Below are 17,145 nucleotides of genomic sequence, written 5' to 3'. Positions count from 1 at the left end.
AGGGATTGATAAGATATTGATTCCTGAATGGTCCAAAACAACCAAAATGGCATGTCCCTAGACCGCCTGTTCAACATTCATACTCAGAAATATCGTAAACAAGTGAAGAAATAAATATTATTTTTACTTCATATAAGTTCTTTAATAATTCAGAAGTATGTTTAGAGCCAACATATTTTAATAAACAGCTTTTAACATTGGATTTTTAATTTCAGAAGGTGTGTCCCTAACCAAATGTCCACTACGAAACGAAGTCATTAAAATTTGCTAATAGACAGTTTTATAAAATCAGTGTAATTTTTGTTGGCGAGAGATATAAACATTAGGGTCTTACAAAAGAAGTGATGCTTTTATAACGGCAATTAAATTGTTGGTAAGAAAAATTGAGCACATTAAATGCACCAGAGTGATACCGTATTTTTGTAAATGTCCACTACGAAATACGAAACGGGTCAAATCTCCTTCAGTATCTGGTTTTAAAATTATGAAAAAAATATCAGTGTACAGCTTAATACATGCTTTGATGAATACAGTCAATCTTTATACTATTGTAATAAAGGGATTGTGGTGAAAAAATGAATCATGCGAATACGTCCCCTACGAAACGGTCCCCTACGAAATAAGTATGGCAGAAAAACGTTTCGTAGTGGACACTACCACTACCATGCAGTCTTTTTTTAATCTTTTTTTTACTTATATTCGTGCAAAACAAATAACAAGGGTTAGTTTCATGTAATTTTTATTATGTTTTTATTAACATATAATAAGGTTGATGTCAATTACGAAACTTTTTGTCCACTACGAAACGGTTTTGTCCACTACGAAACGCATCAAAATGTCCACTACGTAACATGAGTTGTACCTTCATATGTGAAGTACTGTCTACTCTTTATCGATAAAAATGGTTTTCCAATTCAAACAAAAATGAGATTTTTCTAGTTTTTAAAGTAAACAAACTGGAATGTCTATAGGAAACATTTAAAATTGCAAAAAATATGTGTGTTAAGAAGAAGTTTCGTAGGGGACACAAGTCCCCTACGAAACAGTACACAAATTATGAAAATTATATCATTTTAAAGAATATTTAAGATTGCAATTTTGGTTTACAAACAGGTCTATAATAGAGGTATTCAAATTAACTCTTGAAATTAAATTTTAGACAAGTTGATTTTCCACTTTTTTTAGGTCTGAAAAGTACGCTTTTATTGAAAAACGCCCATATACGTGTCTTGTCTAAGGGGTGGGTAGAAAACCCCTCGATTCGAACAAAATAATCTCTGAAACAGACTATTTCAAGATGCTTGATTTCTTTTTTGGAACAACTTTTATCCATTTTATCCATTTAAGGCTTAATTCATACAAAAGCTTTTTAAGCAGAATAAGAAGAAGCTGGCATATTTCTGTAACTTCACTTCCGCTATAAGTTTTTACCGTATTACTAATTAACTCAAAGTAGACTAGCAGAGTGTACAATGTAAGCTTCTTCTATCATGCCTGCATTACCTATCAAGCTAATCTAAAGTCATCCAAATGTGACAATACAAAATATCATCCAATCATTAAAATAAGTTATAAAGCAGACAACTATTTTTGGTATCTTAAAATGAAAGTCTGCGAAACATATCTCTCATGAATTGAAACACCTTAGATGTAATAAATTTGGTCGGATGAACAAAATATTATTCCCTAGATAACAACTTATCAAAATGGTTACCCTACAATTTCTATATTCATTTGTGTTAACAGATAGGAATGTTCGTGAACTTTTATTTATATCCCAAAAAATGTGATGAAACTGTCTGGTTTGCTAAATCTCGTGAGACATGAACTAAATTTATCAACAATAGTTTAATACATTTTACAATGATTTGGATAACTGTTTTTAAGTAGCTTTTCTACTGTCATAATGAATACTAGATACAATAAATGAATTAATTTGTTCCGCAAAGAACAGTCTCGTCCGTTTTGCTAAATTAATGAGGTGAAATGAACCACATTAACAATGGATAAAAAACATCAATCACTCATTTTTTCATCAAAAATATCATAAAATTTACATGAAGCAGTCTCTTCTTCACTTTGACATCATGTTATGTAGATGTCAACTCTATATCGCAGGACGGGTTCATTGGACAGAATTCATAACTATTTTGTGACATACTAGTTTCTGCTTGAAAAAAATAAACTGCCAATAAACTGAGTACATGAAAATGAGGTACATCCGGTTTGATTAATTATTAATTATTTTCCAGTAGATCAGATAAAAATTAAGTACTGATCTATGGATGTAAAAGACAAAAAAAATTGAAATATACAAATTATATTTTAATCATCATCCTAATATGTCATATGGTTACTTAAAACTTACAACTCCCGTTAGCGCCATGTGTCATATGGTACCCAGGTTTAATCAACCAATTTCCACATAAGAAAATGACTGTAGCAATAGTTATCAAAAGTACCAGGATTATAATTTTATACGCCAGACGCGCGTTTCGTCTACATAAGACTCATCAGTGACGCTCAGATCAAAATAGTTAAAAAGCCAAATGAATACAAAGTTGAAGAGCATGAATTCAAAAGCAAGTCAGAAATATGACTCTATAAGTGCTTTGTTCATATGTCTTTTGTGTTTCTTTGTTATATATTTCTTTGTTTTTATTGTGCTTAAGATCATCACAAAATGTTGACTCGAACCTATTTATGTCATTTTTACTATTATGTTTATTTGTTTTGTTTACACGTCGTTGTCAATATCATGGAATTGTATGAGTCTGTTATAAAGATGAGAGATTTAGCTTGCTATAAATCCAGGTTTAATTAACCATTCACAACATACGAAATGTCTGTAACAAGTCAGGAATATGACCGTTGTTTTCCATTCGTTTAATGTGTATGAGATTTTGATTTTCCATTTGATTAGGGACTTTCTGTTTTGAATTTTTGTCGGCGTTTGGTACTTTTAGGGGTTTATACTTTTTTTCTTAATATTTGAGCTGTTGATTTGTTAAATATTCTAAGGGACTTTCCTTTGGAGTTTGGTACTTTTGTTTTTTTACTTTTTCTGATCATTTATTCGACTACAGTTTTGTCAATAACATTTCTTTCCATTGAATGATGAACAGAAAAAGCTATATATATTCTCTCAGAGATGTATTTTGCTAAACATTTCAAAAATAACATTGATTAGAATGAACTCAGATATATGTGGAATACATATGAATTAAAGAAGATGTGGATATACGTGACCATTAGAAGTCAACAACAACACATCTGAACAAGATATTCTCATCTCCATAATAAACAAATGTCTGTTAATATATATATATATATATATCGAGTCTAAATTTTTGTAAGCTTTTTCATGATGTACCAAAAGATCTGCCATCAACAATTATTAGCAATAAAATAAATAGAAAACACGACGTTATGACAAACAACGATTAGTGACGAAGTCCTTGACATTGATATATTATTCCCTTTCATGATAAAGCTAAAAAGTAAAACAACAAAAATAGAGAACACCTCAATAAAAATATATAGATCAAACAAATTAAGGCGAAATGTAGTAGGCAATAAATTGTGTAAAAATTCTTGCAAGATTTATAACAACAAAAATTAGTAAAAAATTCAGCATTTTATACTTCATGGATTATTCAAATATCAGAACTCTTATTGCTGGAAACTATTTTTATGTTTCTGGCCAAACTCAGTAAAGACATGTATTTGCTACATTTGGTTGACACATTCAACAATACTTATCGTTATCTGGATGATATTTTTTCGTTGAATAAGTTCTCAGTATACCACCATAATTTACCCGAAGGTACTTTAAAAAAAAATCTAATATAAACATTGTTATTGCCCTATTCTAGATATTTTTTTCTTTTCAATTTCTAAAAGGAAACTCCTTACTAATTTTTACGACAAAAAGACGATTTTTCATTCCCTATTGTTATTTTTTTTCTTTTTAAGACGGCCATGTTTCTTTGGCTCCATCTTACGGTGTGTTTATATCCAAAATCGTTCGTTATGGCTGTGTGTGAAGTATCATAGGGAAATACAATAAGGTATTTAAATAAATCTAGAAAAGCACAGAATATTTTCTTCAAAGCTTGAAAAGTTTAATATCAATAACCTTCGCTCAAATAACGTGTTTCCTGTGTACAAAACTTTTGAATTTTTCGAGAAAAAAAACTTTCTCTATCTATTTTTTATCCCAGGGATAAATTACCTTAGCCATATTTGGCAAACCTTTTTGGAATTTTGGATCCTAAATGATCTTCAACTTTGTACTTGTTTGGTTTTATAAATATTTTGACATGAGCGTCACTGATGCGTCTTATGTAGACAAAACACGCGTCTGGCGTACTAAATTATAATCCTGGTACTTTTGATAACTATCAAAGTAAGGATATAAAAAGAACTAAATGGTAAGAGCTAGAGGTTCAGCTAGCTTTAAAAATGGTTTAGCCAATCATTTTTTACGTAAGGTATTTCCTGTACCATGTCAGGAATTGGACAATGTATTTCCATTCGTTTGATGTATGACTATTTGATTTTACCATTTGATAACTGACTTTCCGATTTGAGTTTTCCTTGCAATTTGGTAGTTATGTAAGTTTACTTTTTAGTAACGTGTTTTCACTACAGCACAATCTAAAGGGATTATTAGGAATAACGTTTCAGACCATTGACGACTAAGCAACAACAAAATGTATGCATTGCATTTTGATACAGGTCTTTTCAAACACCAACTACTTTGACTGATATCTATTTCGTATTTGCATCTTTTGATGAATTTAAAATTTACAATTTGTGCAAGGATTTAAACAAGAATATATAAATGCAGAAAACTTTACTTTTGATAGAAAATATAAATTCTTTTAGAGAGGGTTTAAAAACTTGGAACCTCCGAATGTGTTAAATTAAAACATATTTTTTTATTGAAGATATTCATGTAAAACTGTCAACTATCTATGAGACAAAAATCTCCTATATATGTCAAATAACAAAATCTTTTGAACCATACATACAACAATATATACAGTTTGGCAATTTAAATGTGTCATATAAATAAATAGATATTAATAAAGTTGAAATTGATCCCTCGTGACATAAAATATAGTAATTATAAATATTGATAAGTGGTGTCAAAGAATGAAGCATTGATCATTTGACATCTGTTTTGCGTGTAGGAATGAAGTACGATTTAACAAAATGATGGATTAAGACAAAACGAGATGTCATCTGAAACAACTAAAGTGAAAACAGGGACTTCATCAATGTCAGAATAACTTATTTGTTGCTTAACGGTATACACCTTATGCTTATTTGAAAACAAAATGATGAAAGAGATGTTAAAAAAAAACATATGAGCATGAGCATGATTTAGGTCATCAAATAACAATATAAGAAAAGGTATATGTGTGTGAATGAATACTATAATCGATGCTATACTTTAAAAGCTATAACTACACATACTAACTGAAAATTCTAAAGCTATTAAATATATCTAGTCCTAACAACTGTACCATTATAGTTTCACTTCCAAATAAATGTTTTAGATTAAACATATCTGCTTTTGACGAATTTGCCGTTTTTCGTAAAACACACGTGTTTTACTTTAAACGTTTTACTGTAGACAACGGAATTGTATAGTTTAATTTGCGGTTTGACAACATAAAGTAGTCGAATTAGCTTCAAAAGCAAAGCCGAATACCTTAGTGAAAAAAGACACAAGATTAAAAAATTACCCTACAATTCCGGACAATAAAATTATTCCTATTGTAATTCAGTGTTTCTGTTTTTCCATTGTTTTCCTCTAATAGTTGATATGATTCCTTCGGTTTAAGTTTGTTAATCGCATTTATGTTTGATTAATCGCCTTATGACTGTATGACTTTCGAATAGCGGAGTAGAACAATGTTGCCTTTATTTATGGCTGTTTCAAAGTTTCCATTGGAATGGCGAGAGTCTGTTGAAAAACACGTCCTCCAAACGTCACAAATATGTTGTCAATCAAGAAATCATGCATCTTTGGATATAAATTTTTATTTTAAATCGACCGTTCTTTTCAATTTCGTTTATTGATTAATGTATATCCCTTTTGTGGAGTAATATTGCATTTGTTTGTGCTGTTTTTCCTTGTTTCCTCATTTTAGATGATGGCGGTTTCCCAATTGTGAACTTTCCATTTCAGGCTATGTAGCAACATTCCAGCAGCGCCTGCATACGGAGTTCCCAATTGGAACGATTTCCCGCGCTTGTATTTCTAATCATGATTTCCATGATAGCAGGAAGCTGCTCATAAGGAAGCTATATTAAATCAAGAATTTAAAATGGTGAAGTTGAAATCATCCCTTCGTAAATTTCACGGACGCCATCACGAGTTGGTTGACCGTTATGGAATTACCATTTCGCAGATGATATATCGGATATGTTTCTTACGTCGTAACTACAATCCCCTTCCCTTTTCATGAATGTGACCTACCGAATAAGACTATTTACCTGGTTTGTAATAACATGATCAACACGACGGGTGCCACATGTGGAATAGGATCTGCTTACCCTCGGGGATCATCCTCGTTTTTTGTGGGGTTCGTGTTGCTTTCTTTAGTGTTTTATGTTGTTTCTTGTGTACTATTATTTGTCTGTTTGTATCTTTTTCATTTTTAGCCATGGCGTTGTTAGTTTTTGTTCACAGGACTACATATCTCTGAGTCAAAGATCGACTCTCATGAGATACGATTTCATTGTGCTTGCGTTCTTTTTTTCATTTGATCAATGGATGGTCGATAATGAAAAGGAAAATCGGTTATGTAAAGTCTTACGGACTTTGTGATAGTATGATTTTGTTTCCTTTTTGAACGACTTATACAGATGACAATGGATATGTTCAACTTTTTGTACTAAATATTACATGTATTTTATTTCGTTTGAAATAGGGTTTTTCCCGTTTGCTATTTGTAGTTAATATTTACAGATGGGAACTAGTATAACTAGTTCGGATACGGGTTTTGTAACAGTATGTACTATTTATAAGTTTGATGTTAGGTGCAGGAGGCACGAGAAAAGTTTTGGCGGTTTTTATGGGTGGGGTTTAAAGGTACTATATAAAGTTTGGGATTTAAATGTATTAGTATCGAAGGTGCTCGCAGTTACGTCGAATTGAAGTTGGTCACATAGGTATATGTGCAGTTGCTGCTATGTTTATTGTACGTACAGGTGTTGGAGGCATTAGCCGGGGGAAAAGAAACGATGCGAAAGAGGAACAATGTTATAGTCATGTGTTTATATAATGTTTCGATTGACGAAATATGTACAATTCAGTAAAATAAAATTTTGTATCGCAAGAGAAAATAAGATGTTACTGCGAGCAACTAATCCTATATCTGTGTTTGTCTTGTTTATAGCCTATTGAATTAGAGATAAAATGCTTTAAATTCGGACGAGCAGGGCGAGGGAGAATTAAAATCATCTTATCTTCACTAACGAAGTCATTGAATTATATTCATGACTTCTATAGAGATAAAAATGATTTCTTGTGTATACTTCATAATTAGTTTTCCGGCCTTAGATATTGTAATGTTTATTGGTCGTCAAGTTTATAATCAAGTAGAATCTTAGTGTAACAATATATGGTTTACGCCCGAGAAAGAGTTACACAGATTTAGACGTTTGGCGGAGAAATTAGTGGCCGGGTCGAAAGTTATAGGGGTGATCATAAGGGACTCTCTATGCTCCATAAGGGTAACATATTGCGAACACCCCTATCAAGGAAATAGTGGTATCGACCAAGAGTATATAAGAGAGTGAGAAACGGCACTCGAGGCTGTCGGTTGGCTGTCGATGAGCTGTCATCCTTCAACTGAGCGTACGTCAAGAATATTAAGTGCTAGTAAGAGCTTTAATATTTACAGGACACTTCGTACTGGGTACAGAGTGGACGTACACGTTGACAGGATCGACATAGTAGACTGTCCAACTCGGAGGACAGGCTGTACCAGCCCGTACTGTCTGGTAGTGACAGGTTGTCCCACTCTTGAGGACAGGCTGGTTTATTGAATTATATTTGTATATATATTTGTCTGTTGTTACTTTATTTCGACAAAGAGTCAGTGTGTATATTTTAGTTCATTGTGCATAATTTAGATAGTTGTAGTTTTTAGCATTACCGTATTGTTTGTGGACAACTTGGATCCAAGTATTGACTGGAACGGACGTTTGGGATATTAACGCCTGGTTACACGTTACAATATCTTTAAAGTCGTTTGATCTGTAACTTTCCTAACTGTGCTCTATTCCAGATTATGAGCTTTTGATATGGTTAATTTTAGCATAGCGAGGGACGCATATGAGGATACCCGGTCTTGGTCATTTAGTACTTTAAGTTAAGATCCCTCAGTTTTTGTTTTTAACTTGGTTTGTCTTCTTTTGTCTTCCAAATCGATTTACTAATATTTGAACATCGGTAAATTACTGTCGCCTGATTTTATCGTAGATTCGTCAAATTCACCGCTCTTAAGTATTACAGCTAATTTCCGAATGCTTGTAGAGTAAAACTTTGGTTGGCTTGCTTGCAATGTTTGAATAAATGTTTATTCAAGCTATGTAATTAAAATTGCCATCTTTGAAAAATATATATACAATGTAGGCATAGTTAAACCTGTATATAGCATACTTAAATTTAATTGGACCTTATCCGAATATAAATGTACAATATACAAACAAAGTAAGCAAGCTAACCAAATGCATGCCCTACATGCATTAGAAAATTAGATGTAAGTTAATGAAATATTATCTGTGTCTCTGGTTGTTCTGAGTTTGCCATTGTAATATTTAGTGGATCAACATATGCAAATTATCACAGAATTGAATGTAATAAATGTCTAGAGACATGGAGGGGTTATTTTGTTAATATCATTTCTGAAACTCAGCAGTCGGTAAAACCATCGGATTGAAAGCATGAAAATATTTATTGCATTATCAAATACTATACACCTCACCCTGCATGGACTATAGCATTGAAGCGTCCTAACCTAAGAAAACAAGCACACTTCTTGATTTCTGTCTGCTGTATAGTAAAAGACAATGACAATAGGCAATACATTCTATGTGACAGATGTGGTGAAATGTTTTTAGATCCAATAGTTCATACTATTTCTTCGTGTGACTATCTTGACGAAACACGTGAGAACTTTTGGTGTGAAATTATAAACATCGATCCAATTACTTTTAGTATCTTCCTATCAAACATGTCGGATGAAGAACTATTTTATTATTTACTTTCTTGTAATTCGGACAATTTTCTACTAGAAACCGACCAACTAGAGACATTCCAAGCTATATGCGTTCGATATATCCATAAATTTGGGACTTTACTACAATATTAATATAACTGTAATATCCGCTACTGACAATTTACTCACTTCAACTGATCATGACATTTTCTGATTTAATTTAATTGTTTATTTTGTTCAATTGTTTAATTATTGTGTTTATCATGTTCATTATTTTCACTCTCCTCCTGGAGGCAATAAAGAATATATATATATAGCATACTTAAATTTAATTGGACCTTATCCGAATATAAATGTACAATATACAAACAAAGTAAGCAAGCTAACCAAATGCATGCCCTACGTACGGGGCACCGAATGGGACTCTTGTGGTTTTGTACTCAAAATTCAATTTTGTACGGACAAAAGTGACTTTTGTTCAACAAAAATGAGTTCAGTTTAACAAAATTTGTATCATACTACAAATTTGAAATTTTGTCATACAAAATTATCTATCAGCGGACAAAAGTCACTTTTGTCATGACAAAATTCATTTTTGTTACACAGACTTGACTTTTGTTACCTAATTTGAAAATTGAGCGACAAAAGTCAATTTTGTATTTAAATTAGTTTAGTTTGGTTTCTGTGAACTAATTTGCATACAAAATCGACTTTTGTTACACAAAATTGACTTTTGTTACACAAAATTGACTTTTGTGAGACAAAATTGACAAAATTGACTTTTGTCTCAACAAAATTGACAAAATTGAATTTTGTCTCAACAAAATTGACAAAATTGAATTTTGTCTCAACAAAATTAACAAAATTGGATTTTGTCTCAACAAAATTGACAAAATTGAATTTTGTCTCAACAAAATTGACAAAATTGAATTTTGTCTCAACAAAATTAACAAAATTGAATTTTGTCTCAACAAAATTGATTTTTGTCTCACGAAAGTCAATTTTGTCTCATAAAAGTCAATTTTGTTGTTACAAAATTGAATTTTGTCATCACAAAAATGAATTTTGTCGTCACAAAATTGACTTTTGTCTCAACAAAATTGACAAAATTGACTTTTGTCTCAACAAAATTGACAAAATTGACTTTTGTCTCAACAAAATTGACAAAATTGACTTTTGTCTCAACAAAATTTACAAAATTGACTTTTGTCTCAACAAAATTGACAAAATTGAATTTTGTCTCAACAAAAATGACAAAATTGAATTTTGTCTCAACAAAAATGACAAAATTGTTTTTTGTCTCACAAAAGTCAATTTTGTCTCACAAAAGTCAATTTAGTCTCACAAAATTGAATCTTACCGTACACAATTGACTTTTGTGATTTAATTTCCATATCAGGTAACAAAAGTCAATTTTGTATGCAAATATGTTTATATGTGCATACCTTTAAGACAAAATTGACTTTTGTCATGACAAATATGAATTTTGTCATGACAAAAATGAATTTTGTCTACACAAATGAATTTTGTCATCACAAAATTGAAGTTCTCACAAAACAAGTCTGTAGCACATAGTTTTGTAAAACAAAAATGATTTTGTTATGACAGAATTAAATTTTGTACAAAACCACAAGAGTCCCATTCGGCGCCCCGTACTACATGCATTAGAAAATTAGATGTAAGTTAATGAAATATTATCTGTGTCTCTGGTTGTTCTGAGTTTGCCATTGTAATATTTAGTGGATCAACATATGCAAATTATCACAGAATTGAATGTAATAAATGTCTAGAGACATGGAGGGGTTATTTTGTTAATATCATTTCTGAAACTCAGCAGTCGGTAAAACCATCGGATTGAAAGCATGAAAATATTTATTGCATTATCAAATACTAGTAGATTGAATGAGTAGGGTAAAAGATATGGAAACATTTTAGCATTTGTATAATGTTATCACCAAATAGTTTGCCTCTAGAACTATAACTTTCACAATCTGTTTAATGGATTGTGTAATAATATCAACTGACATTGTTATTAAACGTAGTACTGCATTTAAATTATGAGACAAAGCAATAAAATAGTTGTTTGCTATGTTGGAAAAGAGGGGGTTAAGACAAGTTCCTATAGTATACCAAAATAGGAAAGGCTAAAATGTATAGAATTCCATAGGCAGATCCAGGAGGGGGACCTGAGGGCCCCGTCCCCCCTTTCATTGAAAAAATTTGGTTGATTATATAAGGAATCACTGAAGCATGACTTGAGTGCCCTTTCCCCTTTTAGGTTAGTGCGAGCACACCCCTTCCCCCCCCCCCCCACACTTATAAAAATTTCTAAATCCACCACTGAATTCTTCCCTTCAACCCAAAAAATATTCTACTGGTATTTCTAGCTTATTATAGGTCTTACTTTCACGGTTGGGGAAACACAAGACTTTGCCGTGATCAGTTTTACGGGAAAATGATGCTTGTCAAATTATTATACTTCGCTTGAATGTAAGCTTTAAAAGGTAAGTATTTACATATCATCATGTCATAGGACACCCCCTCCCCCTCATCATATGCATATATGTATCGTGCGAATTTTTTTATGCAAATAAAGTTATATTTCACAATTTGTGAACAATTTTGCTGTTACACTTTATCTCTTTCTATTATAATATTTCAGATAAAAACCAGAAACTGAAATTAACAGTTCAGGGAGCAACCCAACACAATTTCAGGGCAGATAGATCTTCACTTAATGAAAAAAATGTCCCTTAATGCTTTAGTTTTAGAGATATAAGCAACAAGAGTGTACACACTGGAATGTCTCGCCTTCTTTACTAATCATTGATATTATGTTAATAGACCTAAATATAAAGCTTTATTACGACTGTCAAATTAACTCAACATAAACCTAGAAAACGAAACATTGAGCAATGAACCATTAAAAATGAGGTCAAGGTCAGATGAACAATGCCAACCTGACATGTACAGCTAGCAATTCTTCAATAAAACTAATATAGTTGACTTATTGCTTACAAATTCAGAAAAATAGACCAAAACACAAGAACTTGACACTGAGCAATAAGCCGTGAAAATGAGGTCAAAGTCAAATAAAACCTGCGTAACAGTTATATAGATCATAAAATATTTCCATACACCAAATATAGAAGACCTAATGCATAAAGTATTAGAAAAACAGACCAAAACACAAAAACTTAACTATAATCACTGAACCATGAAAATGAGGTCAAGGTTAGATGACACCTGTCTGCTAGACATGTACACCTTACAATCATTCCATACACCAAATATAGTAGACCTATTGCATATAGTATAAGAAAAACTGACCAAAACACAAAAACTTAACTATAACCACTGAACCATGAAAATGAGGTCAAGGTCAGATGACACCTGCCAGTTGGACATGTACACCTTACAGTCCTTCCATACACCGAATATACAAGACCTATTGCTTATAGTATCTGAGATATGGACTTGACCACCAAAACTTAACCTTGTTCACTGATCCATGAATTGAGGTCGAGGTCAAGTAAAAACTGTCTGACAGGCATGCGGACCTCGCAAGGTACGCACATACTTAATATAGTTATCCAATTACTTATAATAAGAGAGAATTTAACATTACAAAAAATATTAACTTTTTTTTCAAGTGGTCACTGAACCAGGACAATGAGGTCAAGGACATTGGACATATAACTGACGGAAAGTTCGTAACATGAGGCACCTATATACAAAGTATGAAACATGAAATATAAAGCTTTTAAGAAGTTAGCTAACGCCGCCGCCGTAGACGCTGCCGCTGGATCACTATCCCTATGTCGAGCTTTCTGCAACAAAAGTTGCAGGCTCGACAAAAACTGCATTTTACCCCCATGTTCTCTTTTTAGCCATGGGTCTCATCTTGGTTGAAGGTTATTGGATTTTTTTCAAAAATAGATACCTTAAGGATGATTATGCCAAATCTGGTTTAATTTGGCACAGTAGTTTCCGAGAAGAAGATTTTTGTAAAAGTTAACATACGACGGCAGATTATGGAAGCGAAGTAATGAGAAAAGCTCACTTGACCCTTTTGGTCCAGGTGAGCTAAAATGTGTATATAAATGTTGATTATTAACGGAGGAATTATTTTCAGGGCAAGTATTTATGCTCGTTACAACTATCATTGACTTAATATGGTAGTTTGTTCATTTAAGATAATGAGTTTAATGAAAACCAAACACCTGTGCATCATATGAAATTACTTTCATGGACTATCGATCATTGGGTCTACATAAATATAGGAAGATGTGGTGTGAGTGCCAATGAGACAACTCTCCATCCAAATAACAATTTATAAAAGTAAACCATTATAGGTCAATGTACGGCCTTCAACATGGAGCCTTGGCTCACACCAAACAACAAGCGATAAAGGGCCCTAAAAATTACTAGTGTAAAACCATTCAAATGGGAAAACCTATGGTCTAATCTATATAAAAAAAAACGAGAAACAAGAAACATGTATGAATTACATAAACAAACAACAACTACTGTACATCAGATTCCTGACTTAGGACAGGTGCAAACATTTGCATGTATGTTTGGCATGTTGTCATCAAGGGTAAAACATACCCAGTAGTCAGCACTCCAATGTTAAGTATCATTGATATAGTCTTCTTAACTTCTGATGAGTCGTATGTAGACAGGACACATGACTGCTATACCAAATCATATCTTTTCAAAAATTAGAAATTTTTATAAGGGGGGCTCTGATTAACCTAAGAGGGGAGAGAGCACTTCAGTCATGCTTCAGTGATTAAAATTGAGAATGGAAATGGGGAATGTATCAAAGAGACAACAACCCAACCATAGAAAAAACAACAGCAGAAGGTCACCAACAGGTCTTCAATGTAGCGAGATATTTCTGCACCCGGGGGCGTCCTTCAGCTGGCCCTTGAAGAAATATATACTTATTTAGTGATAATGAACGACATACTAATTTCCAAATTGTACACAAGAAACTAAAATTAAAATAATACAAGACTAACAAAGGCCAGAGGCTCCTGACTTGGGACAGGCACAAAAATGCGGCAGGGTTAAACATGTTTATGAGATCTCAACCCTCCCCCTATACCTCTAGCCAACGTAGAAAAGTAAACGCATAACAATACCCACATTTTAAATTCAGTTCAAGAGAAGTCTAAGTCTGATGTCAGAAGATGTAACCAAAGAAAATAAACAAAATGACAATAATGCATAATAAACCTTTTAGTTTTCTGTTGAGTTGACATTTCAACCTTAACACTGTGGAGAACTATCCTAGTAACTTTTAGAATACTGCAATAAGTGTAGCACTAAGCAGAATATACACTAGAATGTACATGAAAACAATTATCTACGATTGTTGAAGCTTTTTTCACTTCAGACTTTTTGTGTCTATAGAAAGGATTGTTGTTTTTCTATACAAAATTAACAAGGAATAGTACCAGGTAATAGCAAACACGCTAGTAGAAATAAATGGAATTCATTAATGTACATGTAGATTATTTTAATTTTTATCTATTTATAGAACAGCTGATGACATCCCTGCAGCAAACAAAACAATATTCTTATCTGTCAGTTTATACTGCATTCTTTTTTCTTTTCCTGGTTTTGTTAGAGAATGTCTGTGTTTAACAGCAATCTGAAAAAAAGATTTCACATTTATTTTTTTTATAATATATGTTTTATTCAGATATTCCAACACAAAACTGCAGAATTTATTGATTTCCAATTGCTTTTTCTATTTTAGTTTATACCTGAATAAATTATCAACATGATGATCTGAGGAAAATTTCTAGACATGTTTCTAAAGATCTTGAAAAAATATGCAAACAGTTTTCTACCAATAGGGACCTACAAGTCATGATGTTTACAAAAAAAAATAATAGCCAAATAATTTTTTGATTATTAACCCTGTTTAATCATGTTAATTGTAGTGTTTGGTGTTGTACATTTTTTAGACAGCATTTCATGTACATCTTATTTATTTGTGTACAGTATTCATACAATCATATGAATTTCTGTGAATTCAGAAAGTTTTGCATGCAATTATTATTGCAATATAAAAAATTGAGGAATAGACAAAACTGTGAGATTATCATTGCAAAAAAAGAAGCATACAGATATATATGTTGTGATTTTACACTATTGTTTCAGATAAGGGTAAAGGTTTGGTACCATTAAATTATAAAACATTTAAAACCCAATGCAATGGTTTGCACATGTCGGGGAATCTGATCTTCTGTAGTTGTCGTTTGTTGATGACAGTGTGGTTCATAAGTGTTATTCATTTATCTTTTTTATTATATACATTGCGGATTTTACCATTGGTTATCACTTTTGAATGATTTTACACAGTCACTACTGACTAGTTAGTTTTTGGGGGCCCTTTATAGTTTGCTGTTCAGTGTGAGCCAAAGCTTCGTGTTGAAGACTGTACCTTTACCTATAATGGTTTACTTTTATAAGATATAATAGTGACTTGAATGGAGAGTTGTCTCATTGGCACTCATACCACATCTTCCTATATCTATATGTATCAGATATCAGAATTGGAGTTCTAATTTTTGAGACAATACTCACCTAGATGCATTATTCCCATTAATAGTGCAATAATTTCTGAATAATTTACTATCAATACAGTGTACAATGTATACCTAATCTAATAATACAATGTCAAATGGAGTTGTTTTTTATACATGTAAAGCATTTTACTACAGCTTAGATAGGTTAAACATTTATCTTAATCCTGTTATTGTATATCTACAATGTAGAATCTGAAGTTTTCTAAAAATAATGGAAAAAATAATTCATTGAAAATGTGTGTACCTCTCCATGAACATCCTTACAGTAACCAGTTGCTAGCCCACACACTTCCATGGTGACAGTACAGTTATGACACATCCAGTTCCATAAGATTTTCATTTTTTCATCACCATTCTGTTTACCATTGCTTGCATAGAGGACAAGACATCCTTTCTCACCAATGTCTTCATGTATTAGTTCATGTAAATAATGGCAAAATGTAATCACATCTTTTGTGTCAAAACCAAGAACTGTAAGAACAGATATGTTGTCTATGATGATAGTTGGTGAGCAACCATTCTTCTCTTTAAGTTCTTTGTAAGATGTGCTAATGAACTGTAACAAATTAGTTAAAACAGATTTGTCATCAACTGGATTGTCTCCCTTGTCACAATCTTTACAACATGTATTCCCCAAAAGTTTAAGTCCTTCAACAAATACGAGTTTATTTTTTTCCTTTTGTGTTGTTAAATTTGTACCAAACTTTTGACTAATTGCATTATAATGTCCAAAAGACTGACTGAGTGCAACAAAACAAACTGGAGTCGACGTTTTCAAAGAATGTGACAGAAAATGATGAACTAGAAATGATCCTTCAACTGATGACTCCGATATCCCAGCAAACCAACCGTTGAGTCTTTCTGTTTGTTTGACGTCTATTAAATTATTAATTTCGAGAAACATTTTTAATTTTAAACGCGAACGTGAAGAACATGTACTGTAAGTGTGGCAGTCTCTACCAAAGTGAAAGTGAAAGTGAAAACAAATTACAGAATTTATTTTCAAAAACGAACACAAAAATTATCTTTATTTAGGTATTCATTTATGAAATTACGGCATTTTTTTCAAATGCAAATATTTTTTTTGTACAAAATTTATTGAATATTTTAATTATACAATTAAGTTTTATTTTTTAAGCATTGATACAAAAATTCGTTTTACAATATTTATATTTAATTTACCGGAAGGAAAATATATTTGGCGGATGTTTTAAAAATTGTCAACATTGTTACATCTACAGGTAAAACTTTAGTATTCGCAGTGTCAGGGCAACTTAGCAAGTTATCTGTTTAAGGCT

General features: G+C 32.1%; 1 protein-coding gene across 1 annotated transcript; it reads right to left on the bottom strand.

The window, feature by feature from the left end:
• Positions 1-14,754: 14,754 nt before the first annotated feature.
• On the bottom strand, positions 14,755-16,834 carry LOC134725761 (elongator complex protein 6-like). Its single transcript, XM_063589887.1, has 2 exons — positions 16,092-16,834; positions 14,755-14,904 (listed from the first exon to the last, which is right to left on the bottom strand). The coding sequence occupies exons 1-2, from the start codon at positions 16,749-16,751 to the stop codon at positions 14,785-14,787; spliced, it is 780 nt and encodes a 259-aa protein (XP_063445957.1). The 5' UTR covers positions 16,752-16,834; the 3' UTR covers positions 14,755-14,784.
• Positions 16,835-17,145: the final 311 nt, after the last annotated feature.

The sequence above is a fragment of the Mytilus trossulus genome, chromosome 7 (genome assembly GCF_036588685.1).
Source record: "Mytilus trossulus isolate FHL-02 chromosome 7, PNRI_Mtr1.1.1.hap1, whole genome shotgun sequence".
NCBI lineage: Eukaryota > Metazoa > Mollusca > Bivalvia > Mytilida > Mytilidae > Mytilus > Mytilus trossulus.
Note: the sequence above shows the minus strand (reverse complement) of the source record. Positions and strands in the feature narration are given on the sequence as shown.

What these genes read in the sequence shown, in the direction of transcription:
- LOC134725761 (XM_063589887.1), bottom strand. Translation starts at nt 16,751, where the DNA reads ATGTTTCTCGAAATTAATAATTTAATAGACGTCAAACAAACAGAAAGA. An exon ending in GTAAGGATGTTCATGGAGAG is followed by an intron (nt 14,905 to 16,091) that starts GTACACACATTT and finishes TCTTTTTTTCAG; the next exon opens with ATTGCTGTTAAACACAGACA.